Below are 26,499 nucleotides of genomic sequence, written 5' to 3'. Positions count from 1 at the left end.
ACTACCAGACTACACATTTTCTGAAAGACGGTTCCCTGTCGGATTAAAATTTGTCGGCATTACAACCTAGTGATTCCAGGCATAGTGTATGAGCGCAAAACAAAAGATGTACACGGTCATGGACCTTCCTGAACATAAATTTTGGCCTCTTTGTTTGCTCCTTTGATGTTTGTCGGGCTTCTTTCCATTTCCCTCTATTAACTATGCTGCAATATACATCGAATGTATGAATGAGAGCTGCAAGGTACCAGTTCAGTTAGTTTTTAACAATTAAAGCCGCTGTTTCCCAAAAAGAGTCGGAGAATTCGCATGAATATATTGTTATTTTTCCGGCAAAGCAATTTTAGTCTCGACTGTTCAACCTATAAATATTTTACTACCTTTTAAGGTTTGAAATGAAAATATCCAAAGTCATCTCGCCGCTTAGTCTGTTTCCGTCCATTTCCGCTGACTCGCCTACGCGAATAAGTATAGTTTCCACTTCAAAATATTGTGAATGTGTGATATAGCTGTTTTTGTATTTCCAAAATTATGATAATATTGCTACAAACCAAATATTTATATTTATTAGGAAGGCTCTATTGATAGTGCACATCATTTTGTTGGGAGACGGGGGGAATCATATATGTACGTTCGGTTCTTCTGTTAATCGATTATTTATTTTAAACTTCTTCAGAAACCCATTTTACGTGATCAGAATCGAAAAAATGGACAACCACGCTTTGCAAATCTTAGATCTCATACAGTCATCGGTTAGAATAACGCGCCTTTTCACAGCTGACAGTTAAAATTTTGACCAAATTTCAGCTATCAGTGAAACTCCATTCAGACAATTAACAATTTAGTCATTCTCAAGATATTTAAGGGACTGTGTCACGGATTTTATCCCAATTTAGGCATTAGAAATGACCATCAAATTGGGTGGAATATAAAAACAACCTTTTAAACAGTGAAGGAGCATTTCAGAGACACAGCAAATACAAGGAAGGTACGGATGGACAAAAGTGACGAAGATTGAAACGGATTGCGATATGGGTTTTTAAAATATTGTTGGGCTGAAAAGTAGTTTCAAAGTTAATATCGTTTGTTTGTAACTAACATTTTAACGCCACTGAGACAAATTTGGCTCCAATGAAGCTAAGGTTTCGTCATTTAGATCCAGGGAAGTAATTTCTTTTCATAAGTAAGTTTCATAGCGAGTATTTGGCAAAACTGAACATAATAAACTTCATTCAGCCGTGACACAGTCCCTTTAAGTTTCTTGTTTTGAATTTCTCATATTTTCTAGGAAGATATTTTTCAGCATGTCGTGGATCTTCTCGGCTGTCCCGCTGTACATCCTTTTACTCCACTGCTTACCCGTAACAGTCGGCGAGCAAAGTGAAACCAAGATTGTTGACAATTGGTACGGTGGCTTCAAAGGAAGAATCGAACTGAAAATCACGGATGACGTAACTGACGGATGGACCATGACGTTGTCGTTTCCAGATCCCACTCCGAACTTGGAAATATGGCGAGCGGAGATCGTTGACAACCAAGACAACAAAGTGTACACCATGAAAAATAAACCCTGGAACAGCCAGATGTCGAAAGGAACCGTTTTTAAATTGGAATTTATTGCGAAAAAATTCGTTGCTGATGGAGACCCGCCCATAGGTACCGTGACCTTCAATCGCGGAGCACCCCCCACAGGAAAACCACCTACTGCTGGTCCCAGTTCTCCTAGACCCACAACAAAGCGTCCTAATCCCACTCGACCACCAAGGACTACTGGCCCCAGAACCACTCAACCACCGAGCACCACCAAACGCCCGCCATCAACGCCGCTTACCAAACCGACCACAGGCGTGCCACCAACGTCTGGCAAGTACAACTATGACCAAGTGCTGAAGCTGTCCATCTTGTTTTACGAAGCTCAGCGATCTGGGAAGCTTCCAAAAAAGAACCGCGTCAAGTGGAGAAAGGACTCGGCACTGAAAGACAGGGGGCAGAATGGGGAGGACTTGACTGGAGGATGGTATGACGCAGGCGATTACGTCAAGTTTGGCTTTCCAATGGCTTCCTCTGTCACCATGTTGGCCTGGGGTCTAGTGGAATACAAGAAGGCATACCAAGCCGCTGGTCAGTACAATTACATGTTAAAAAGCATCAAGTGGGCTACAAATTACTTCATAAAGGCGCACGTTAAAAAGTATGAATTTTATGGCCAGGTCTGTATGAGTTAATCACACTTTTTATAAACCTTTAGCTTGTTGCAAATGTCAAACCACTAGTAAAAACCAGTTTACTCTTTTTCTTGCCTTGACATTTAATTTAGCATATTTTTTCGTTATTTTTTTTTTTACTTACTCTGTCCCATTCTTTGCTTTATTTTGTGAAGTTTTCATATCGTTTTTTACAGCATCTCGCACTTGCGTTCAAGGATATTTTTCCCTTTTTTAGCGCTTTATAAATGTATAAATTATTATTATTATTATAATTCTGATTATGTTGATGTATATCGAACAAAACTATTGATTCGCTCTGCCTGTTATGTCTGGCATATTGTTGATTACATAATTTTTATTACGATGACGCATTTTGAATTCGTCTCATCCTCGGAGACCCAGGGGCAGTTAGTGGGGGCGTCGGGCAGCTTAAGCTGCCCGTCGCCCCCACTAACTGCCCCTGGGTCTCCGAGGATGAATTCGTCTCAGTCTGCAAATTTTAAAACAAAAGAGATTAGAAAGTTCATTATTTTTACTGTTCTAGAGGGCTTTGTGTATAAGTGTCAAGGAAAGAGCAAGAGCAATGTTTTCCACTTCAACTAACAGTTTTTGTTCTTTTAAAAATGTGAGTGGCCTCTTTCCTAACAATAAACTTAGGTTGGTGATGGACACATTGACCATAAATACTGGGGCAGACCAGAGGACATGAAGATGCCGCGACCCGCCTGGAAAATATCTCCACAGAAACCAGGATCAGATCTGGCCGCTGAAACTGCGGCAGCTCTTGCTGCTGCTTCAATTGCTTTTAAAGCTCGGAATACTCGGTAAGTTAACACGAACGCAAAGTAAAGAACTGCTCCTTGTTGTTGTGCCTGCAAATTTGAGGAAAAAATTAACACTTAACGGTTTTTGATCCCATTCGATTATGACACCACAAGTTGGAGGCAGGCCATATTGTGAAGTCATATACAAGTATGCTTCTAGCTGAAAAGATTAGAATAATATATGAAGGAAAGCACGGTATATATATCGTCTATAGTAAATAATAAAGATGGTAAATTTTAAGCTCGGTAATAAATAATGAAGATGAAGTGTTCAACATGACTCGAACATGGGACAAAGAAAAATTCTGAGTCCCCAACGGGAATCGAACCCATGGCCTCCCAGATACCGGTTTGGCGCTCTAACCAACTGAGCTACGAGAGACTCGTTGTGAGCTGGGCCATTTTACTAGGTTGATAAGTGACACGCGTCCTGCATACTGCTAGGATCAGCAATGTCGAATTCATCAAGTTTGTAGTAAATAATAAAGATGGTAAATTTTATACTCGGTAATAAATAATGAAGATGTAGTGTTTAACATGACTCGAGCATGGGACAAAGAAAAATTCTGAGTCCCCAACGGGAATCGAACCCATGGCCTCCCAGATACCGGTTGGGCGCTCTAACCAACTGAGCTACGAGAGACTCGTTGTGAGCTGGGCCATTTTACTAGGTTGATAAGTGACACGCGTCCTGCATACTGCTAGGATCAGCAATGTGGAATTCATCAAGTTTGTAGTAAATAATAAAGATGGTAAATTTTAAGCTCGGTAATAAATAATGAAGATGAAGTGTTCAGCATGACTCGAGTCATGTTGAACACTTCATCTTCATTATATCGTCTATATTGAACGACGTTTAATGAGACTAAAGTTACGAAGGTATCCTCGCAGCAGTAAAATGAAAGAACAGTTTATAAATGTAGCAATAAACTCTGTGTTTTTTCGTTGTTGTTATTTCTTACCGCAAGAAAAGGCCATGAGAAGATTCCACGAGTTCACCATTGGGTGTTTGTCTTTGCTTTTACAGCTCTGCTACGAAGTATGGTGCAAAACTACTGAAACACGCAAAAGAACTCTATGAGTTTGCAGACAAGTATCGCGGAAAGTACAGCGATTCCATTCCTAATGCGGGCGATTTCTACCGTTCATTTAGTGGCTACAAGGACGAGTTGGTCTGGGGAGCAGCTTGGTTGTATCGGGCAACAAAAGATCGCAGCTATCTCACAAAAGCCGAGAAGTACTACAATGACTTTGGAATGAATGGACAGGTTTGAAAATATTGTTTGTTACGCAAGTGTTTCCGCATTAAAACGATGACAATAAATGAAATCAGGAATTAATATCTCATAAATGTTTTCTAATTAATTGTCAAGCAAACAGTCTGCTTATCTTTTAATACTAACAACAAGGAACAACTGAACTTTCCCATCGAACTGAAGATTTCGAAGTGATTTGTTGACAATCATTACATTGATTTTGTCTATTATATACCCGTATATTACTGAAAATGAACAAATTGTTTTGAAGCATGGAAAAGCAAAACAAAATGCAAAGTCTTCTGTAGTAGTATTACATAAGACAATCTCCGCAGTACGCAGACTTTTGCACTGTGATCAGGCTGCTCAAAAAACAATCAAGAATAAATTAGACTAAATTATAAGACTTAATCAAGAATTAATTAAACTCTTCAGGTGCTGGTGAGATAACTAATACAGTCGAAGCTCTCTTAACGGACACTCTCGTAAGCGGACAGCTCTACTTACGGCCATCTTGTTTATAACCCCGTTTTAACTCCCATACAAACTCTGTATTTTTACATTCTCGTAAGCGGACATTCCCGTAACCGGCCGCGGACACTTTCAGAGATTACGACTTAGACTTTTTCTTTGTTTTTAAGCTCCCGTAAGCGGACACCCGAAAGAAAATCCTACTTACAACCTCTGTATCTTGTTATTATCAATCAAATTCACATCGCCGTTTGTGACAATGATTTTACAGTAATCACAGGACCACATTTTAGTGCTTGTTTTGTCGTCATTTACGTCCGTCCGTTTATTGTTAGCTGGGCAAGCTCCCGTAAGCGGCCACCTTTCCCCTACACCTCTAGTGACCGCTTACGAGAACCATTCTCGTAAGCGGCCAGCTCCAGTTACGGACACTTTCTTCGCGTCCCGAGGGTGTCCGCTTAGGAGAGCTTCGACTGTATTGCTTTATACCGTCATCATAATTATGTAGTTCTTTGAAGATCGGATGACAATGAAATTCGCAGAGCACAAGTCGTTCAAAGTAATTGAAACTCATTTTGTTTTCCGTTGCACAGGCATGGGCGTTTTCTTGGGATGACAAAAAAGCGGGCGTGCAGCTCCTGCTTGCTCAGTTAACCAAGAAGAAATCCTACGAGGCGGCCATCAAGTCCTCGCTCGACAGCTGGCTTCCTGGAGGTAGTGTGACTTACACTCCAAAAGGCTTTGCTTGGCGTATTAAATGGGGATCAAACCGATACGCTGCCAACACTGCATTCCTGGCTCTCGTTGCCGCTGACCACGGCATAACGCCAACGGCTTACCGAAAATTTGCAAAGAAGCAGATTCATTACATGTTGGGCGACAGCGGGCGCAGCTTTGTCGTCGGTTTCGGCAAAAACCCACCAAAAAGGCCTCACCACAGCTCAAGCTCCTGCCCATCAGCTCCAAAGCCATGTGGCTGGGATAACTTTAAAAGTCCTGAACCTAATGCACACGTTTTAAAAGGCGCGTTAGTCGGGGGGCCTGATCAGAATGACAACTACAAGGACGACAGGACGGATTACGTCATGAACGAGGTGGCGACAGACTACAACGCTGGTTTCCAGTCCGCTGTAGCTGGGCTTAAAAAGCTGGAGATTTCATAGGCTTGTGGGGACTAAGCAGAGTTTTCTTGAAAGCTATACGACAGTGAAGTTTTTTTTTATGTTGGTTGTAGAACTCGCATGGATATCTGAATAAAATAGAGTAAAAAGATCAGAACTCGACTCTTTATGGTCTCAGATTCATGAAAGTTTCCAACTGGCTTCAACCCTTTAATTTCCAATGGTAGAACTGCTTCTGTCACCTTAGTCATTTGTTTAGTAACCGGTTAGCCTACTATGCACTTCGGTTAGCCTACTAATCACTTCGGTTAGCCTGTTTACGGTAAGCTCTCTATATTTGTAAGGGTAACACGATATTTGAGTTAAAATTTACGAAATCTGGGAGCGGAAAGAGCGAATGAGAATGCTGTGACACACGTCACGCAAAACGAGGACAAATATCATGTGATTTCTTTGCAAGCCGTGATGCTTTCCATAAAATCGAATTTCATAGAGTCCTATCAGTTGTCTGGGTAACATTTATTTTCTTATTGAATAAGTTTCTATGAATAATTGAGTGGCAATTTCAGCCTCGTTGTCATGTGAGACCGTTTTTGACCTGAACCAACTGAAAAAAACATAGCTATAACTCAAAACGTATACCACAATTTGAAACCACAAACTACCTGGCGTGAAAGAGGAGGTTTTAATCTATTGAAATCCTTTGTCAAACCTTTTCAGTACTCTCGAAGTGCAAATCATCATTTCTGTGCTCCTAGCTCCCGGACTATAAAACCATTGATACACTTGATTTTAACGAAGCTCATCATCATCATCATCATCATCATCATCATCATCATCATCATCATCATCATCGTCATCGTCATCATCATCATCATCACCATCATCATCATCGTCATCATCATCATCATCATCATCATCGTTATCATTATCATCATCATCACCATCATCATTATAATGATGATCATCATCATCATCACCATTGCCATCGTCACTATCATCATTATCATCATCATCATCATCGCAATCATCGTTATCATCGTCATCAATATTATCATCAAAAACTTCATAAAAATATCAGAGTAACTAGTTGCCTCAAGTAACCACTCATTTCACTTTCTACACAACATACTAAGCGGATCAGTACTGTTCTTCTCGTCCTTCTTCCCTTACTGGTTGTCAATATCGTCTGTTTTGACGAAGGAGGCGCTACCATAGAGCACCAATGGAGCGACGGTCTTATTGGCAAGTTCAGCATTATCCCGGGTACAGCTTTAAGCAAAGGTTGGGACATGATTGTCACGTTTTCCCAACCAATTCAAAAGCTAGAGGTGTGGCAAGCGAAACTACAGACCAACAACAAAGAGAAAACCGTGTTTGAAAAATCAGCCCTGGAATAAACAACTTGATCAGAATAAAAAGTTTGAGTTCAACTTCAAGGCGACAAAAATTGGTCAAGGAAACCCACAAGTCGTCGAAGTCGCCGTTGGTCGCACGGAAAACAAGGAGGGATTGTCATGCAGAAGTTAATTTATATTTATGTCCGTGTGTATTATAATTTATATTTATGTTCGTTAATTTATGTTAATTTATATTTATGTTCGTGTAATCGCAATAAAGTAATATAAATCGAATAGCTAAATGAATAATTGTATGATTGAATAAATAAAGGAATGATGATTTGATTTCAATAACGGGTAATCAGTGAATTAAAAAGGCGATTCAATACTTGCTCTAAGGGATTTTTTTCGTGGATTTTCCGGTTTTCCTCCTTCCACAAAACCAAGTGAACACTTCCATTTCAATTCTTTTGGAATACACGACCCCACAAGCTTCTAGCTTTAAACACAAGGCCCGGCTTGTGTTTCAGTAGAAATCATTTTGAACCCCTACTTTCTCTACAAAGAGGAGAGGGGGAGTAAAAGTAAGTCCCTTTTTGCTCCAATATTTATTGGCGAGAGCCCCAGCTCCACTCAAACCTATGCACAAAAAAGGCACGAAAAATAGCTGTTTTACGCGGATGAATGGGGTAAATTGTCGCTCTATTAAAGGTAATAGTTTAGTAGAGTTTATTATAAGTAGTTAAGGTCTTATTTAGTCTCCTTTAGCTTAACATCCACATTGACATGGGGTGATTGCAGAAGGAATTTTTGGGGATTAACACCCGTCCTGAAATACCACCTTTTATTTCGCTATCATGCATTTAACACTTTTTTCGTATTTTTTACTTTTATTGTATTTTTTGGCGAGCTATTCTTGTTATAAACGGCACAAGCATTAACTTAATTGTTTTGCTTGTTTGATTGACATTTCTAGTACAAATTTTTTTGTCTTATGTTATTACTTTCGGGTAGGTCAAGAGAGGGCTTAATTAGTTAAAACAGGTAGAGGTTATTAAGCGAAACAATCACTCGGGGACATACAATTGAAGTTGAGGCGAGAATTCAGGTATAAAAAGAACAATATCTTTTATGTAAGAACTTGTGTGCATGACAACAAAACAGAACTGGTAGATTTCAGTTTTGTTGTTGTAGAGGCTACTGCTTATTGAAGTTTATTTGGCCACCATGCATATCGCACAGCAAATTTTTTGTTGCTTGCATGGTTACATTTACAGTTCGACTTTAAAATATGTTTTCGTGTTTCTTTACAAAGAATATTTTTTTGCGCCTACCGAGATTCCACTTTAGACTTAGATGACGGGACACTTTTAAGCGGAAAATTCCCCTGGGAAATAGATCACGACAATTTACTCGCTGCCGTACTTCACTTATTTAACATTGCATGAACAACAAATCTCTAATTAACCTCTTGCTCAATAAGCCAAGACTGGTTTGTCGTGCGAAATAGCTAATTAGGAGATTTTTAACTTGCTGATACTGATTGAGAAAAACTTGGATGCTTTGCCGTAAGCAGTAAGATAAACTTAAGAAATTTCTCGACCAGAAAACTGTATTTCCTATTATAAAATATAGATGGCAAATTGCCCGAAATTAGCCTCTCTCAATTTTGAAAAATCTCAGGCACAAAAGGAAACATTTCTATGAAAGTTCCCCACCCCACTTCCCTACCGAGGCTAGGCCCGAATATAAGCCACTCATAGGCTAATACAGACTTTGATTTGCTATGGAAAGATTTGCAATTATTCCCCTAAGTAGACGTTGTTTTGCACTATTTATAGTAGACTTTTAATTGTTTTCATTAAACGACTGCTGAGCTTGTCTAGGATAAGTAAGTTTTATCATGTAGTTTATACGGACCTCAAATTCAGGAGACGTAAACTCCCTTAAACCAAACCATGTTTGAAACCCAAACAAAAAATATATATACATTTCAACATCATGATAATATTACGGTTATTTGGCTGATTTATATTAGTTTATATTAGGCCATGCAGCTTGTTTATTTTGATCCACATTATATGTTAAATAGAAGGTGTTCTTTTTAGTGCTTTTCTTCAACTAAGCTTGTTCTTCTCGGGAGAAATTTAAACTGTAGTTTGGTCAAGACTTTGACAGGTGATGGACGTTTATTTTCATGACCCGGTTAACTGCCCGAATGTGTTACGTTCATCATTTCAGGCTAAGGAATTTGATAAAAAAGAGCGGCTTGTACAGTTTAGTATACGTAATTGGACTACATGCTGTCCAATTTGGAAATAATTTGATGAAAAAAATTCCGAGGGCAGCCAAAATTGGACGAGGCCGTAGGCCGAGTCCAATTTGGCTGTCAGAGAAATTTTTTGAATCTAATTATTTCCAAATTGGACAAGCATGTAGTCCGGTTACATATTAATTATATAGCTTGTAGTCAGTCAATCCCACACTGGAAAGTTCGTATTTGATACGCTGAAGTTCTGGAGTCAATCCAGCGTAAACAATAAACTTTTTTATCTGTCCAGAACGGGAGAAACATTCAACAATGGTAGGCATAACACAGCACATGCAACTCACTCAAAGCATTGTCTTCACAAATAAAACTTAAACAAAACAGTGCAATTTTATTCACCTGAGTTTGCGAAGCTTGCTACAAAGTGAGTGAAAACACTGCATCAATCAATGAAAGTCGTAAACAAAGTGTCCGAAGAGCTTTACAACTTCTTGAATCTGACATACTCCTTTCCACTATTTCGTTCATACTTCATGGCCGTCTTTTCTTTTCGAATATCAGCATAAACGACAAAGAATTGCATCTAGCTCGTGGCGATGAATGTCTGACAGATTTCTTGCTTCGCTTCGCTGCACTTACGTTCACCCAAGTTTTGTACTATCAGGAGGCGTTTTGCTCTTAGTTTTTGCTTCTTAGTGTAGCTAGCTCCTCTTCTGACAACTTAGAAAATTTCTCTTTGTTGTTACTACTGCTGAAAAGCTCAAAAGGAATGAAAAAACGTAGCAAACTTGCCTTAAAAATTCCGCCATTGTCAACAATGCGACAAGTTTACCGGGCTGACGCTATGCTTAATGCTAATTGGCTAATATGCGTCACATCTCGTTTTTCCTTCGATTTGATTGGCTGAGACAAAACTGTCCAATTTTTCTTAAATTGGACAGTTTGTGCATTTTAGCCGGAAAGTCCTAATCGAAACTATCCAAATTTAATCCCAAATTGGACAGTTCTCAGAAATTAAGGAAAAAAAGCTGCGCTGACAATAGAGGATTTACTGACAGCTATATAATTAAAGTTGTAATCAAATCCACACACACAACTCCAATATACGCACTTTTACTAGCGATTTGCTGCAATACAAACGACACAAACAAGCTAAACAAAGAAACAAGCGGAAAATAAATACAAAAGGCGAAAAAATATAAAAAATTACGAACTTACAAGATTTGTGCCAACTCCACGGCAACTAACTAAGCATACTGACAACCTTAACAAAAAAAAAAAATAGGTCACCAAGGGTGACATGAGTCTAATGCCGTATGACATAGTGATACAGATTGCGCGGTTTTCGTAAGCCGGTTAAAATTGGTTAGAGGTTTGTGTTCGGGAGTTTAATTTAAAATGCTTATAGCAAGCTAGGGGCATCGTGGATGATTATGGATGAAAACGAAACAGTCATAAATGTTATATGCTTCACAAAATTTAAAGTATGAACAGGAGTTGATGTTACTTCTTCCGTATTGTCCGTAAAAGCAGAAACGATTAAAAATTTGGACAAGATTGCGTGACGATTTACAAAAAGCATGTTCATTACAACAAGGGTTGAAGAACTTCACATCGTTTTCTTTCAGATTTTTCACCATTTTGATGATGACTCTTGAAACAGATTTTGCAATAAAAGCACTTGAAATAGTGACTGTTACTCCATTGTACTGTAAGCACTTAGTGACAGATTTTTCTAAAAACGGGTGTAAATGCTCACGTCAATATAATGATGACCTTTTGAACGCTGGAAACTAGGCAATTATTAATTATCGAGCTACCATACACAGGAGGGAAGACTGTTTATCATGATGTACAAATTTCGCGAATCATCACTTCCATATCAATGTAACCATTTTATGATTTTTCTAGCTGTAAGAAGAACTTAAGATCTCTGAGAGTCGTAAAAGCATGAAATTCGATTTCAGTGTATGGCAAAGGCCGGGACAGTGTAATACTGCAAAGCGGCCAAACAAACGCATTTTGATTTAGTCGCGTAACTTGATTTACGTTTATCCATGCACATCTTTTATTTTTGAAGGTTTTTGTTTGCACTGTAAAGAAAAAATTGGTCAAAATTCGAATGACTTAAATACAAAATACGAGGTAAAGTTTTCTATTTTTTAAAACAAAATAAATATTTGGTCGCATTGTCCCGGGGTATCCAATCGAACGTTCGGTAATCGAACTCAATCGAACACCAATCGTTCGATTGGGTTCGGTAATCGAACATAATCGAACTCACAATAAAATTTGGTCAATCGAAAGTTCGATTACCGAACAGTGAACAATCGAACTCAATCGAACGTTCCATTACCGAACAACCAGCAATCGAACTCAATCGAACGTTCGATTACCGAACTCGTGTTTGTTTATACTGCGTACATATTGTACGGTGCAACGTTCCCCTAATCTTTTTTTGGCGATTCGCCATACCCCGGGGTAGGACGACTATCTGCACAATAGCCACGGGCACACCAGCGACGCGACGTTAATTCTGCATCGATTGATTTCAAGAGCCACGGCTCTGGCCACGGCTCAATTTTGCATGCAAGTTTTTTGCTTATTACGATGATGTCTATCTTAAGAAAAAAAATTGTTTTACTTGTTCACTTATTATTTTTGTCATCCATGTTAATAGTAAGCACTTTCTCCAATGTAATTGTTGTCACGCTGAAAATTGCTCTCCTGTCAACGTCGCTTTTGGCCGCCCTCGAGGGCTTGGACAGACTGATGGCAGCAGCGTTTTGGCTACTTTTAATGATTCTTCACATATTGAACACAACTGCCTGTGTTGCAGTGAATGAAATGGTGCAACTTCTGTTTGAGTGTAACGGTAAAAAGCAGGGCAGAAACCATATCCTTCCTTCAAATATAGAAATGTAAACAATAGTGCATTTCAGTTATTTTACCGTCGTTTTGTTCTCTTCTACCAAATATACCGTATCAACCTCGAATAAGCACCCACCTCGAATAAGCACCCACCCTTAAGGTAGGAAAAGTTAATAAGCGCCCAGCCTCGAATAAGCGCCCACTCTCACCCCAGAAAAAAAAAACTGAAGTCCATAAAAGGAGTATTGATTACAGAATACAGAAACTTTCAATGAACAATTAAATTTCTGCTTTGGTACATCTTCACGTTTTGTTATTATTTATTGTTTTGTTACAAATGTAAACTTAATATTTGCTGAAAATCGTAATAATTTAATAAGCGCCCAGCCTCGAATAAGCGCCCACCTCGCCGATAAGCGCCCACTCTCAAGGTCCAAAACTGATTTAATAAGCGCCCAGGGCGCTTAATCGAATAAATACGGTATTTTACTAAACATTGACATTCAGTTCGATATTTGGACGTTTTTATATTCATTCCATTCAATAAAAATTGATTTTGATTAGTCCTGCCTGATTTACTTATCAAGAGAAAGATTCCGAACAAGATTGAGTTCGATTGTGTTCGATTATGTTCGATTGGTTCGAAAATCGAACTCACAGCAAACTAGATGTTCGATTTTGTTCGATTACCGAACCCAATCGAACGATTGGTGTTCGATTGGGTTCGATTGATTTTTGGTTCGATTTTGTTCGATTGGATACCCCGGGCATTGTGTAAATAAACGCGAGTCGCCGTCGAAATATTTTTTCTCAAAGACGTCTTGCTTTTTAAGCAAGACGAAAACACAAGTGCTTAACTGAACTGAAAACGAAGATTTATTTTCACAAAAAGCTTACAAATGTCTTAACTGGAAAATTATTACGTCCTGTTCAAGTGTTGAATAATCGTGACTTGAGAAAGAACTTTTAATTATGCGCGGGAACACGTGTCGCTGATTGGCTGTTTTTAAGAGAGGGTCCATATGAAATCCATGCAATATTAAAATTTGAGTCTACATCGACCCTCTCAGATTTCCTTTATATTTTGCATGGGGTTACATATTGAGATGATAATGCTGTAGGTAGAATATTATCGCAAAATTCTTTAACGTGTGGAAGATATCGTGGTCAACGTGCCCATGGTCGGTTTTGAGCCAAAAAATACCCAAATTTTGACCCATCTTTCGACCAAAATATCTCTGCAAGAATTGAAGCTTTCCATATAAAAATACCACTGTAATTAGTATCACCTAGTACAATTTAAATCATATCATCAAGATTTTTCATTGCTCTCACGTTTGGTAGTAAACCTATTTTAAAAATAAGGTATTTCGGGCAATGCGTGACACTGGAGATTTTAGGGTAAAATTACGTTTGAATATCGCCGATGCGGCGTTATTCTGATGGTTCCATTAGCCATTATTTTGTAAAACATTTACTAAATAATAAATTAAAGTCAAAAAAAGTATGTTAAGTTCAATCGGCACGTATGATTTTAGCGTACAAAAATGTGGTACATGTGAGCAAAACAAAAACAAAGTTCTGAAAGTTTTAGAACGAGTTTCATAACATGATGGATAGGTCGGCTGAGGACGTGAGAAATACCGCTTACATAAATCCAATAAACCTTTTAGCATCTAAAGTGGTTCGTGATGTTAATTATCCGGCTATTTAGTGCCCATAAATACAGACTTACGGCGTGAGAAAAGGTAAACAAGCCACTTGACATGTTCATCATCGATCGAATTCAAGCGTATCTTCACGTGCAGATTGGAAAGAGAAAACGTCGCTCACTCCTGTCTACCTGGTAGTTATAATGTTCACAAACAATTCTGCAAGGATTTAGTTTCCACTTTTCTCGTAAGCGATGGCCTCAGTACTTCACATTTTCATAAGCCTGGTAAGTTACTTTTCACCCGGGCGCCATGTTGTTTTGGACTAGTACCCAGTCTCTCAAGACTTGCCTCAGTGCTCAATCGAAACGCTGGAATGGACCATTGTTTTACTCGAAGAGTAGTATAGTACAGTACAGACGATTTTTTTCGTGGCGCTCCCTGTCCAAACAATTTTTCCAGCTGCATCTTTCTGCAGACAATGTTTTTTGATGTCTTCAAACAATTTATGTGGGCATTTTGCTATTGCAAACAATTTTTTTTCAGGATTTTTGATCCCACTTGGCCACTCCTCCAAAAAAATAATGTTGCGTCCCTAACTGAATGTTTGATTTATAGTGTGGATGTCAAAACCATTAATGCCAATTGAAAGGTCTTTCAAAGGCCTTGTTAACAAAATCGAACGACCGCGCAGTTTGATTTTGTTAATAACGCTTATAATTACATATCCAATTGGACTTCACTCAATCTTTATACACTGGGGTTATATCCACCATCTCTCTAGCTCCTGTTCGTGCCGTATTGCAGATCAATGTAATATATGAAAAAGTTAAAGTAGCTTATACACAATATTACTTTCAAATTAATGAAAACACTAATGAAGTACTAATAAACCTTAAGTGAGGTTCTCTGCGACAAATCGCTTCGTGTGTACTACTTCAAAAAGTCCCTGCAACAAGGCGTTTGTTCGGTGCACCTGCAGCGAATTTGGAAGAGGGAGAATGTAAACTAGTTTTTGAATTCAATACATGAAGCTCTCTCATTGGTTAGTTTATATTTTGTCGCAGAAGTGCACACACGCTGCGACAAGGCTGCTTTCACTCATTTTGTCACTGCGATCAGTCGCACGAATTTAAACTGGTTTGAGTTCGTGCCTGGTGCAGCCTCGCCCTCGTGGATCATGTCTTTCGTGCGCTGTCGACATGTCGTCATGCTGACGCGTATATTTGCATTCTGCTCGCTTGCTGCAAGTAGTTTCCTTTCGTTGCTCTCAGCCTTCACTATATCCTTCTTTCTTTCATCCGTACTCTCCACTGGCTTCGGGCAGTGCGACTTAGGGCTTTCCACAAGTTGCTCGAGATTTCCCAAAAAGTTTCCCGTAATATCTCAAAAAGTTGCTCCAAAAATCCAAAAACGTTGCTTCATATAATAAAGGTTGCTCGAAAGTTGCTCTAAAAAATCCAAAACGCTACTTCTAACCAAAATAATTTTTTCTAATTTCCCTTTGAGAGTAAGATCTTCAAAGCAGTTTTAAGCAATTTTACAGCAAAAGTATCTAAATAACATATTAAAGGAAATATTATTTTGTTAAGTTACAAGGATTCCTTTAACTGGGAAAAATCGTGAAGATATCGATGACGTCATGTTTGCTGACGAGTTTTGTAATGTTTTATACAGAATGAGCCGAATGTTGAAACGTCTTCAGATGTCCCTCGAATATCTTCGGCAAACGTCGTAAGTCTTCGGAAACGTTCGTTTTGCCTAAGAACAGCACTCGTATAATCTTCGTAAATCTTCGGTCTGGAAATTGCTCAAAATGCAACAAGTTGCTCAAGGGGAAAAAAGTTGCTCCAAGGGGAAAAAGTTGCTCGAAACATGAAAAAATGCCAAAGTTGCCGAGCAACTTGTGGAAAGCCCTAGTGTGACTCAAAGGGCCTCGATGTGGAGCCGTTTTCCATAGCAACCGTCCAAGCACTTACCTCTTAGTCGGGTTTCCGCTTTCGCCTCGGGGCCACTCCGCTGGTGCCTCATCCCTTTGCATTCCCAGCCAAACCCCGCCTTCAATTCGTTGCGTAGCTTAACAGACATTAACGGCAGAGGTCTCGATCCCTGGCGCAGAACAGAAGGACCGTAGACTCTGGGAGCGAGAACGGATCATTCCATCTCAAGTCTCCGGTGCATGCGCACAATTAAACCGGAACCATAAATGGCCCAGAGGGCAGAGGACGGCCCAGTTCGGTCAAGGCTGACGGAAAATGCGCAAGTTCTTGGAACGAAATTTAATATCTAAACTCGTTTATCAACCGCTGGTTTAGGGGAACGAAGTCCCTGGGAACAAGGATCCAGAACAATTTCAACAAATTTGGAATCACCTGTATCTCTGATAGTGCTCCTACTGATTTCCTAATTTAAAGCTAGAATGACGGACCCACGTATCGACGGAATTAAATATTTGTATAAGTGTAGATCAGCGTGCCTTTTTACAACTCATGATTCGTCTTTGCCTTGACCAGGTTGTTGAAAGTTCGCTTTCAATGACACTCATAATAATACTCTTTTGTTCTATTTTATCTTTCCTGTAGGCAATCCTTAGAATAAATGTAAATGAGTGAAATACTGTAAATGATTTAATAAACGCCAAATAAACGCCTCCCCCTGAGGTGTAAAATTTGTATTAGAGGCCTCTACTAATAAACGTCCCGTGTCTAATAGACACCCCTGCTCCCCCCATCACCCCACCCCCCCCCCCCCCCTCCTCAATAAAAAAAGAAAAAGTATATTCGCCTCAAAATTCAAGTAAACGTTTCATGGAGTAAAAAACACGCAATTTTCTTTAGTTAGTTAATTGATTCACTCGGACATCGAAGGGACCAAAGGAGCTAGCTAGCCAACATGGTTAACCCCGATGCGATGACGATGAAGACATCGATATCGAACAATCTGTGAACGACATCTTTAGGCTTTGCATTAGAAAAGATTAGAGTAGTCTCCTACTCACAAAATCTGTTTCCTATCTTTATCCGGGAGCAAACTACGCGTCATATTTACATACTTGTTTGTCTATTTGTTTCGTTACAGTTAGAGTGAAATCATGGGCTCCTGGTGAAATGAATGCCCCTTTTCTACTAAACGCCTCATATTTATTTAACACTCCCGCATGTACCCCTTAAATTAAAAAACCCTGGCGTTTATAAGATTACTTACGGTAAGTCGGTATTAAAGGCTAATTTTTCTATTTCAGATTTCCAAAATTAAAAAAGGTAGAAAATTAAAGCCATGGCGATTTGTGGCGTATTGGATCATTTATAGATGACTCAATACATATCCCATGGCCCCTGAATATCAGGTCCTTCTTGAAAGCACATAAACGAAGCCATGACGATCGCAATATGATCTGAGTCAGAGTGAAATTTGAGACATGAAATTTGAGATAAAATTCACAAGTCGGTCTGTCACGCAATCAACTATTGTCGGTGTTCTTCGAAGAACGACAGCACCAAAAACCACTTGTGCCGCAGATTCTTACTGGATGGAAACGATGACTACATAATTTCTTTGCAGTGGAAACATGTTTTTTATATGTGAACAAAACACGCGACCGAATTCTAAAACAAGTCGGTTTTCATGATCGGTGGATATTATATTTGATGCCTCGCCGCCAACTTGTTTTGATAACATCTGTTCTTAAATTACTATGGTGCTGGCAAATACGAAAAAATGCAGCTTACACACCAAGAGGGCGATGCCAAAAACCCTTGAAGGAAATGACTTTTATGCAATGATGCTTGCTTGTGGAGATATCTTTCAAATTGGTGCAGTTAACGACCAGCAGGTCGGTATGACCTTTGTGTTCGTTTGAATTTGTTTAATTTGCTTATTACCAGCCAACGACTTCCAGTAGTTAAAACTACTAACGATTTAAAAGTATTTTTATGCAAAAAGCTTCATAACGATGTTTTACTTCTTATAGCAACATTCTATTTAGTTTATATTTTACAAACTCTGAACTTATCACGATTTCCGTGTTGAGCTCATTTGCATATTGTCACGAAGTTAACACCATTTATTGATGCGAACCTGTAATTCCTCTTAAACTTAACAGAGATTTTATTTGATAAATAGGGACACCATTTCCTTGGCAATCTATTGATACGTTCAAATTCGATTGAAGAAACGCCGCATCTCTACAAACAACGACTTTAGAAACCCCACTTTTTTGATACGAATTGAATAAGGAGATTTGGAATTTTGCTTTCAGCCAAACGCAGCAAATGACACAAGTTTACTGAACGTTTTTCTATTGTTCGGGACTTGATTTGTCTTATGTAAAAGTTTCGTATCATTTCTTTTTATATTTAGCATGTAGCAGGGGATCAAACATGGTGAATATTTTTAGGTCAAATTTGAGTACTTTCCACTGTCTGACAGTTTGATTGACATTTCTCCAAAACAATAAACAATTGAACCAAAATATTGCACATGGTTAATGTACTAGTGAAGTTACACAAGTGTGCCAAACTTGAGGGAAATCGGTGAGATACGCTGTAGACTCGCCTGCATGGTTCTCGTGCGGACTCACTCTTAATTGAAACTAATCGTGCGTGTCCGTACGGAGTCCGTTCTTGCAGCTGATCATTGTTTTCTACATTACAGCGAACGATTATCGATCCCGAACCATTCCCTTGGGATTGCTAACAGCTTTTTTCATATAACAAAGAGTCTAATGCGCATGCGCAAAGCGCACGCAAGCATTAGACTCAAAAACGGAAAAAACGTAAAGCGAAACAATAGAAATAAATGGTAAAAAAAATGTACACGAAAATATTACACGTAAAGTAACCTAAAAAATAACCAACAAGGTAAATAGCAATAGCAAATATGTACGATATAAACGGACTGCAAAGGACTCGACTATGAAAACGAATGTGTGGAGCTCCGTGGCTACAAAATTATAAAGTTGCCTTCATTAGCTCAAAAGTGTAACATGTTGAAAGCTATTGAAATCAAATTCTTTTATAATCTCTTTTTATAAGTCCTTTTGTGCGGTTTTATCGTTTATGTGGGAGTTAATGGCGTCTATGACGTCTATGACGCGTAACGTTTGACAGCTGCGCTATTTTATGACGATCAAAAGGAAGGGCGAAATAAAAGCTCAATCTAGTTCTATTAGTAACAGCGCTATCTGTGTGTTTTGCGCTGCTTAAGTCATACAAACGTTCAAACAAAGGTACCTTAACACACAAAAGATATATTCATGGCAAAGACAGTAGTTGCAGTTGGCCAAACATCGTTTGACTGAAGTTTGATAAGGGTTTGCCAAGCTGTATGTGTTTTTTTGTTTAGGAAATATTGGAATAGTATATTAAAAAAAATACATATAAACGGGTAAAATCATCCGCCACTAACCAAACGAAGAGTTAAATTATATCATTCTGTGTAAAGGTAAGTCTCTTGTATGAATAGTAACATAAAAAGCAAACATTTTACAGGTTGGCTAAAATAAGACAAAAAACCGCCTTGAGAACCGTTCATATATGACTCTTCGTCAATTCAAGCCACATACAACGAAAGAAATTGATTTCAACGATTCAATTACTATAAAGATTAGTTTTTAGTCCCAGTTAACTGATCAAACCTTCCTAGCAAGATGGGTGAACACGTTTTATGGCTAAGCAAAAAAAAAATTACTTCCTATGTTTGCTTTGATTAGATCTAGCTCAAACCCATGCATTTTTGTCATTTTGTGTTATGATATTTAAATGTTACCCGCTATCCAAGCAAGAGATGTGTTACCATGACGTTGCACAGCACAATTGTCGATCGGCTAGCCCTAATAACCCAAAACATTGCAATTCGATTTATGTTTAAATTACTTGTTTACTGCTTGACATTTTGCTGCAATACTTTTAAATCATGTAACTATTAGACTGAACATTTTCTACCAAAAAAAGGTTTCCTATTGGATAAAAATTGGTCGGCATTGCAACCTAGTGATTTCAAGATAGATCGATTCAGATGCCAGTTCAGTTAACCATTTTTTTTAACAAGCGGCTGTGCAAAATTCCTTTCCCAAAAAGATGTCGGAGAATTCGCATGTATAGTATTGTTATTTTTCCGGCCAAGCAGTATTAATACAAAAACAGCTCTAAGTCGGAGAATTTGCATGCATATATTGTTATTTTTCCGGCCAAGCAGTATTAATCTCAATTTAATTGCTCCAACTTTAGAAATTTTCTACCTTTTAAGGTTTGAAAGTGAAAATAGCCAAAGTCAGCCGGCTCCGTTTATTTCCGTCAATTTCCGCTGACAAGCCCACGCGAATAGGTGTAGTTTCCACTTCAAAATATTGTGAATGTGTGATATAGCTGTTTTAGTATTTCCAAAATTATGATAATATTGAGCACTAGGAACCAAATATAGATATATTTTTATTAGGAAAGCTCCCTTGATAGCGCACATCATTTTGCTGGGAGACGGGAGAACCAGTTATTCTTCTGTTAATCGATTCTTTATTCTAAACTTCTTCTAAAAGCTATTTTACGTGATTAGACGAAAAGACCAACACGATTTTCAGATCTTGGTTCGAAAAACGCGTATTTTCTCAGCTGACAGTTAAAATTTTGACCAATTTTCAGCTATCGGTAAAACTTCATTCAGATCATCAACATTAACAATACATTCTCGAGATAAGTTTCTTGTTTTGAATATCTCTTATTTTTAGATAGATATCTTCAGCATGTCGTGGATCTTCTCGGCTGCCCCGCTTTTCATCCTTTTACTACACTGCTTACCCGTAACAATCGGCGAGCAAGGTAAAACCATGATTGTTGACAATTGGTACGGTGGCTTCAAAGGAAGAATCGAATTGAAGATAACGGATGACGTAACTAGCGGATGGACCATGACGTTGTCGTTTCCAGATCCCACTCCGAACTTGGAAATCTGGCGAGCGGAGATCGTTGACAACATAGACGACAAAGTGTACACGATGAAAAATAAGCCCTGGAACTGGCAACTTTCGAAAGGAACCGTTTTTAAGTTGGAATTTATTGCGAAAAAATCCGTTGCTGATGGAGACCCGCCCATAGGTACTGTGACCTTCAATCGCGGAGCACCCCCCACGGGGCAACCATCTACTGTTGGTCCCAGTCCTCCTAACCCCACAACAACGCGTCCTAATCCCACTCCTAGTCGACCACCAAAGACCACTGGCCTCAGTACCTCTCAACCACCAAGGACCACTAAACGCCCACCATCAACACCGCTTACCAAACCGACCACAGGCGTGCCATCAACGCCTGGCAAATACAACTACGACCAAGTGCTAAAGCTGTCCATCTTGTTTTACGAAGCTCAGCGATCTGGGAAACTTCCAAAAAAGAACCGCGTCAAGTGGAGAAAGGACTCGGCACTGAAAGACAAGGGAGAGAATGGGGAGGATTTGACTGGAGGATGGTATGACGCAGGCGATTACGTCAAGTTTGGCTTCCCAATGGCTTCCTCTGTCACCGTGTTGGCCTGGGGTCTAGTGGAATACAAGAAGGCATACCAAGCCGCTGGTCAGTACAATTACATGTTAAATAGCATCAAGTGGGCTACAGATTACTTCATAAAGGCGCACGTTAAAAAGTACGAATTTTATGGCCAGGTCTGTATGAGTTAATCACACTTTAAAAAAAAAACCACTAGCTTGTTGCAAATGTCACACCACTTGTACCAACCAGTTTACTCTTTTTCTTGCAATGACATTTTAGTTAGCATATTTTTTCTTTTTTTTTTTTTTTACTTATTCTGTCCCATTCTTTATTTTATTTTGTGAATTAAATTTTTCATATCGGTTTTTTTACAGTTGCTTGCATTTGAATTCAAGAATTCTGTTCATGTAGATGTATATCTAACAGAGGGGGACATAAATACACAGACATAGCATCACCCCAAGGAAAATGACGAAACACTGTTAATGCAATATAGTCAATAAATTCATATAACACACTGCGGTGACAAACATGATAAGACAACGCATGTCGGAAAAAACTTTGATTTAAGAACTTGTTTCGTATGTTATAACATACATCTTCAGAAGTGACCGTTAGCAAGATTACAATAAGATTTAAACGTGAAATAAAAGACTGGTACGTAATCTAAAAAATAATGACAATGTTGTTAATTAACAACAAACAGACTTAAAAATCTGCTTAAGAAAAACAAACATTATGGCTAGTAGAGAAAAAGTTTCTCACTGCCAACGTTTTCATTTAAGGCTGGTTTTAAATCACGAATCAACAATGTCTCCTTTATTTTACAATATAGTCAAGTTACTTTTCAATGAACGGCTTCGTATTGACAGCTAAAGCGTATTAGTGATTAACTAGACAATTTTTGACTGTATTTTGCTACAAATTAAACACCAGATACAAATAAGGACGGATAAATGAAGATATTACAGTTAAATTGAGTTCCCTAACACCGGTAATATTTTCGTTTCACCGAACACCGTATAGGTTTAAAAACACAAAGATCGCTCACCGTATGGTTTAAGATCATTTCAACACCGCAAGATGGGAATTTATTCACCGCAGTACTGCATAAAAAAATTGGCAACACCGCAAACCCCCATGTCCCCCTCCTAACGATCATGACGAATACACCACACGAGTACCACGAGTAACATACGGGTAACATACGAGTAACACACGGAACATACGGGAACATACGGTTACATACAGGTAACATACGAGTAACATACGGATACATACGAGTAACATACGGATACATACGGGTGCATGCCAGTTCCTATTTCATTTCATTTCATTTTTCATTTTTATTTTATGCAACACAAGTAAACAAAACAAAACATACGGGCAATTACGGGTACATACAGGTAACATACGAGTATAATAATCGAATAATAATCGAAAAATCAATTATTGGTCATTAGATGTAACGTGTTTCTCCATCGCTCTCCCCTCCAAAAAGATTGCGTGACGAGCCCAAAGGACAAGGAACAAAAAAATGAAAAATAAAAAAACAAAATAAAATAAAGTGAAATGAAATAGGAACTGGTATGCACCTGTATGTGTCCTTATATTACTCCTATGTTACGGGTAAGATCGTATGTAAGTGAATTCAAGAAGTTGAGCTATTGACCTTATAACATTTCAAATTCTTGATGCGTCTTCAATACGTTTTGTCCTTTGGGCTCGCACGCAACCTTGTTGACGGGAAGGGGGGTGGGGGAGCATACTGATAAAAATGAAAAATAAAACAAAATAAAGGGAAATGAAAAAGGAACTGGTATGCACATGTATGTATTGGTATGTTACTCGTTTGCATCCGTATGTTACTCGTATGTATCCGTATGTTACTCGTATGTATCTGTATGTTACTCGTATGTATCCGTATGTTACTTGTATGTTACCTGTATGTACCCGTATATGCCCGTATGTTTCGTGTGTTACTCGTATGTTACCGTATGTTGCTCGTAGTACTCGTGTGGTGTATTAGTCATGATCCCTCCTAACAAAAAGATTGATTCTCTCTGCCTGTCATGTCTGGCATATTAATGATCACGTAATTTTTATTATGATGAAGCTTTTTAAATCCGTCTCTGCAAATTTTAAAACAAAAGAGATGCGAATTTTCATTAATTTTACTGTTCTAGAGAGCTTTGTGTATAAGTATCAAGGAAAGAGCAAGAGCATTTTTTCCACTTCAACGAACAGTTTTCGTTCTTTCAAAAATGTGAGTGGCCTCTTTCTTAACAATATACTTAGGTTGGTGATGGACACATTGACCACGCCTACTGGGGCAGACCAGAAGACATGACGATGTCGCGACCCGCCTGGAAAATAACTCCACAGAAACCAGGATCAGATCTGGCCGCTGAAACTGCGGCAGCCCTAGGTGCTGCTTCAATTGCTTTTAAAGCTCGGAATACTCGGTAAGTTAACACGAACGTAAAGTAAAGAAATTCTCCTTGTTGTTGTAACTGCAAATTAAATTTGAACAATTGCTGAGAAGGCTAAAAAAATTATGTAGTTAACGGGATTTTATCCCACTCGATCCAACTAAGCTATGGTTCCACAAGTTGGGAGAAGGCCATATTGTAGAGTCATATCTGTTTCCTTTGAAAAGAATAGACGCCATGTAGTGTATATGTATATTTGAAGAAAATCACGGCATATGCTCTTTATATATATAGTGAATGAAGTCTTGATGAGAAGTAAAGTAACGAAGAAATCACAAGAACAAAAGAACAGTTTAAAGATGTAGAAATAAATTCTGTTGTTGTTGTTGTTGTTGTTGTTTACCACAAGGTAAAATCGGTTGTCTTTGCATTAACAGCTCTTCTAAGAAGTATGCTGCAAAACTACTGAAGCACGCAAAAGAACTCTATGAGTTTGCAGACAAGTATCGCGGAAAGTACAGCGATTCCATTCCGAATGCGGACAGTTTCTACCGCTCGTTTAGTGGCTACAAGGACGAGTTGGCCTGGGGAGCAGCTTGGTTGTATCGGGCAACGAAAGATGGCAGCTATCTCACAAAAGCCGAGAAGTACTACAATGACTTTGGGATGAATGGACAGGTTTGAAAATATTGATAGTTACGGCAGTGTTTGCTCAGTAAAACGATGACAACTGATGAATGAAATCAGTAATTACTTTAACATAAACTTTTCCTAATTAATTTTCAAACGAAAAGTCCGCTTATCTTTTAACACTAACAATAAGGGACAACTGAACTTTCCCACCGAACTGAAGAGTGGTTTCGAAGTGATTTGTTGACAATCATTGCATTGATTTTGTCTATATTATATCCGTATATTGAAATTGAACAAATTGTTTTGAAGCATGGAAAAGCAAAACAAAATGAAAAGTCTTCTGCAGTAGTATTGCATAAAACAAACTCCGTAGTAAGCAGAGTTTGCACTGCGATCAGGCTGCCCAAAAACTATCAAGAAGTTAATTAGACTCTTCAGGTGCTGGTGAGATAACTAATATTGCTTTATACCGTCATTTTAATTATGTAGTTCTTTGAGAATTACAATGAAATTCGCAGAGCACAAGTCGTTTTCCCCCCCCCCCAAAGTAATTGAAACTCATTTTGTTTTTCGTTGCACAGGCATGGGCGTTGTCTTGGGATGACAAAAAAGCGGGCGTGCAGCTGCTGCTTGCTCAGCTAACCAAGAAGAAATCCTACGAGGCAGCCATCAAGTCGTCTCTGGACAGCTGGCTTCCTGGAGGTAGCGTTCCTTACACTCCAAAAGGCCTTGCTTGGCGTATTAAGTGGGGATCAAACCGGTACGCTGCCAATACTGCATTCCTGGCTCTTGTTGCCGCTGACCACGGCATAACGCCAACAGCTTACCGCAACTTTGCAAAGAAACAGATTCATTACATGCTGGGCGACAGCGGGCGCAGCTTTGTCGTCGGATTTGGCAAAAACCCACCAAAAAGGCCTCACCACAGCTCAAGTTCCTGCCCATCAGCTCCAAAGCCATGTGGCTGGGATAACTTTAAAAGTCCGGAACCTAATGCGCATGTTTTAAAAGGCGCGTTAGTTGGGGGGCCTGATCAGAATGACAACTACAAGGACGACAGGACGGATTACGTCGTGAACGAGGTGGCGACAGACTACAACGCTGGTTTCCAGTCCGCAGTAGCTGGGCTTAAACAGCTGGAGATTTCTTAGGCTTGTGGGAATAAGCAGAGTTTTCTTGAAAGCTATGCGACAGTGAAGTTTTATTTTATGTTGGTTGTAGAACTAGCAGGGATATCTGAATAAAATAATCTAAAAAGATCAGAACTCGACTCTTTATGGTCTCAGATTCATAAAAGTTTCCAACTGGCTTCAACCCTTTAATTTCCAATGGTAAAACTGCTTCTGTCACCTTAGTCATTTGTTTAATATAAATATATACAATGAAAAGGACACTGGTGGAGAGAGAAGAGAAGGGACGGATCTAGGAGGATGCGTAACCTCCCCCCCCCCCCCCCCCCCCCACAACATGACCTGCCACTTTCTAATACAGAAAATATAGACGGCAAACTTTCTAATACAACTGGTATTCAACAAAAAAAAATCAGTCACGCCATTCCTTCTTAAGAAAAATCCCGGATCCGACCCCGAAGAGTCATCAACAAGAACTGAAAGACTGTCTTGATGTACAATCTAATTCCCAAAACTGACCGCTCAAGCAAATATATGAAAATCAATCAGGAAAAATAGTACTCTGAGCTTGGCGCTTAAAAGGATAAAACCGCCTTTTATTCAGCTCCTCGCAGAACACTCCCAAAATTGGATAGTGCGATAAAAGTTTTTAGATTAAAGTCGAACTCGCTGTTAACCAGGACCAACGAAACGCGCATTTTTTTTATGCCCACTTCAAGATTGAGGCGCGGTGGCCTATGGTTAGTGCGCCGGACTCCGGATCGTGCGGTCCGAGTTCGAGCCCCGGCCGGGGTCACTTGTGTTGTGTTCTTGGGCAA

General features: G+C 39.0%; 2 protein-coding genes across 3 annotated transcripts; both read left to right on the top strand.

The window, feature by feature from the left end:
* The first annotated feature begins 1,105 nt into the window (after positions 1 to 1,105).
* LOC144651214 (uncharacterized) lies at positions 1,106 to 6,036 on the top strand. The gene is made up of 4 exons (XM_078511127.1): positions 1,106 to 2,210; positions 2,865 to 3,031; positions 4,059 to 4,299; positions 5,352 to 6,036. The coding sequence occupies exons 1-4, from the start codon at positions 1,305 to 1,307 to the stop codon at positions 5,919 to 5,921; spliced, it is 1,884 nt and encodes a 627-aa protein (XP_078367253.1). The 5' UTR covers positions 1,106 to 1,304; the 3' UTR covers positions 5,922 to 6,036.
* A 2,273-nt stretch (positions 6,037 to 8,309) lies between these two features.
* LOC144651211 (endoglucanase A-like) lies at positions 8,310 to 25,816 on the top strand. 2 transcript variants are annotated; one of them, XM_078511125.1, is made up of 5 exons: positions 8,310 to 8,327; positions 20,733 to 21,659; positions 23,785 to 23,951; positions 24,356 to 24,596; positions 25,133 to 25,816. In XM_078511125.1, exons 2-5 carry the CDS (start codon positions 20,748 to 20,750, stop codon positions 25,700 to 25,702), a joined length of 1,890 nt encoding a protein of 629 aa, XP_078367251.1. In that variant the 5' UTR covers positions 8,310 to 8,327; positions 20,733 to 20,747; the 3' UTR covers positions 25,703 to 25,816. The 2 variants fall into 2 exon arrangements, with proteins under 2 accessions (XP_078367251.1, XP_078367250.1); XM_078511124.1 differs by lacking the exon at positions 8,310 to 8,327 and adding an exon at positions 19,328 to 19,453.
* Positions 25,817 to 26,499: the final 683 nt, after the last annotated feature.

Source organism: Oculina patagonica, chromosome 4 (assembly GCF_052425735.1).
Source record: "Oculina patagonica isolate OP01 chromosome 4, crgOcupat, whole genome shotgun sequence".
Classification (NCBI taxonomy): Eukaryota; Metazoa; Cnidaria; class Anthozoa; order Scleractinia; family Oculinidae; genus Oculina; species Oculina patagonica.
This window is presented reverse-complemented; position numbering and strand designations above follow the sequence as displayed.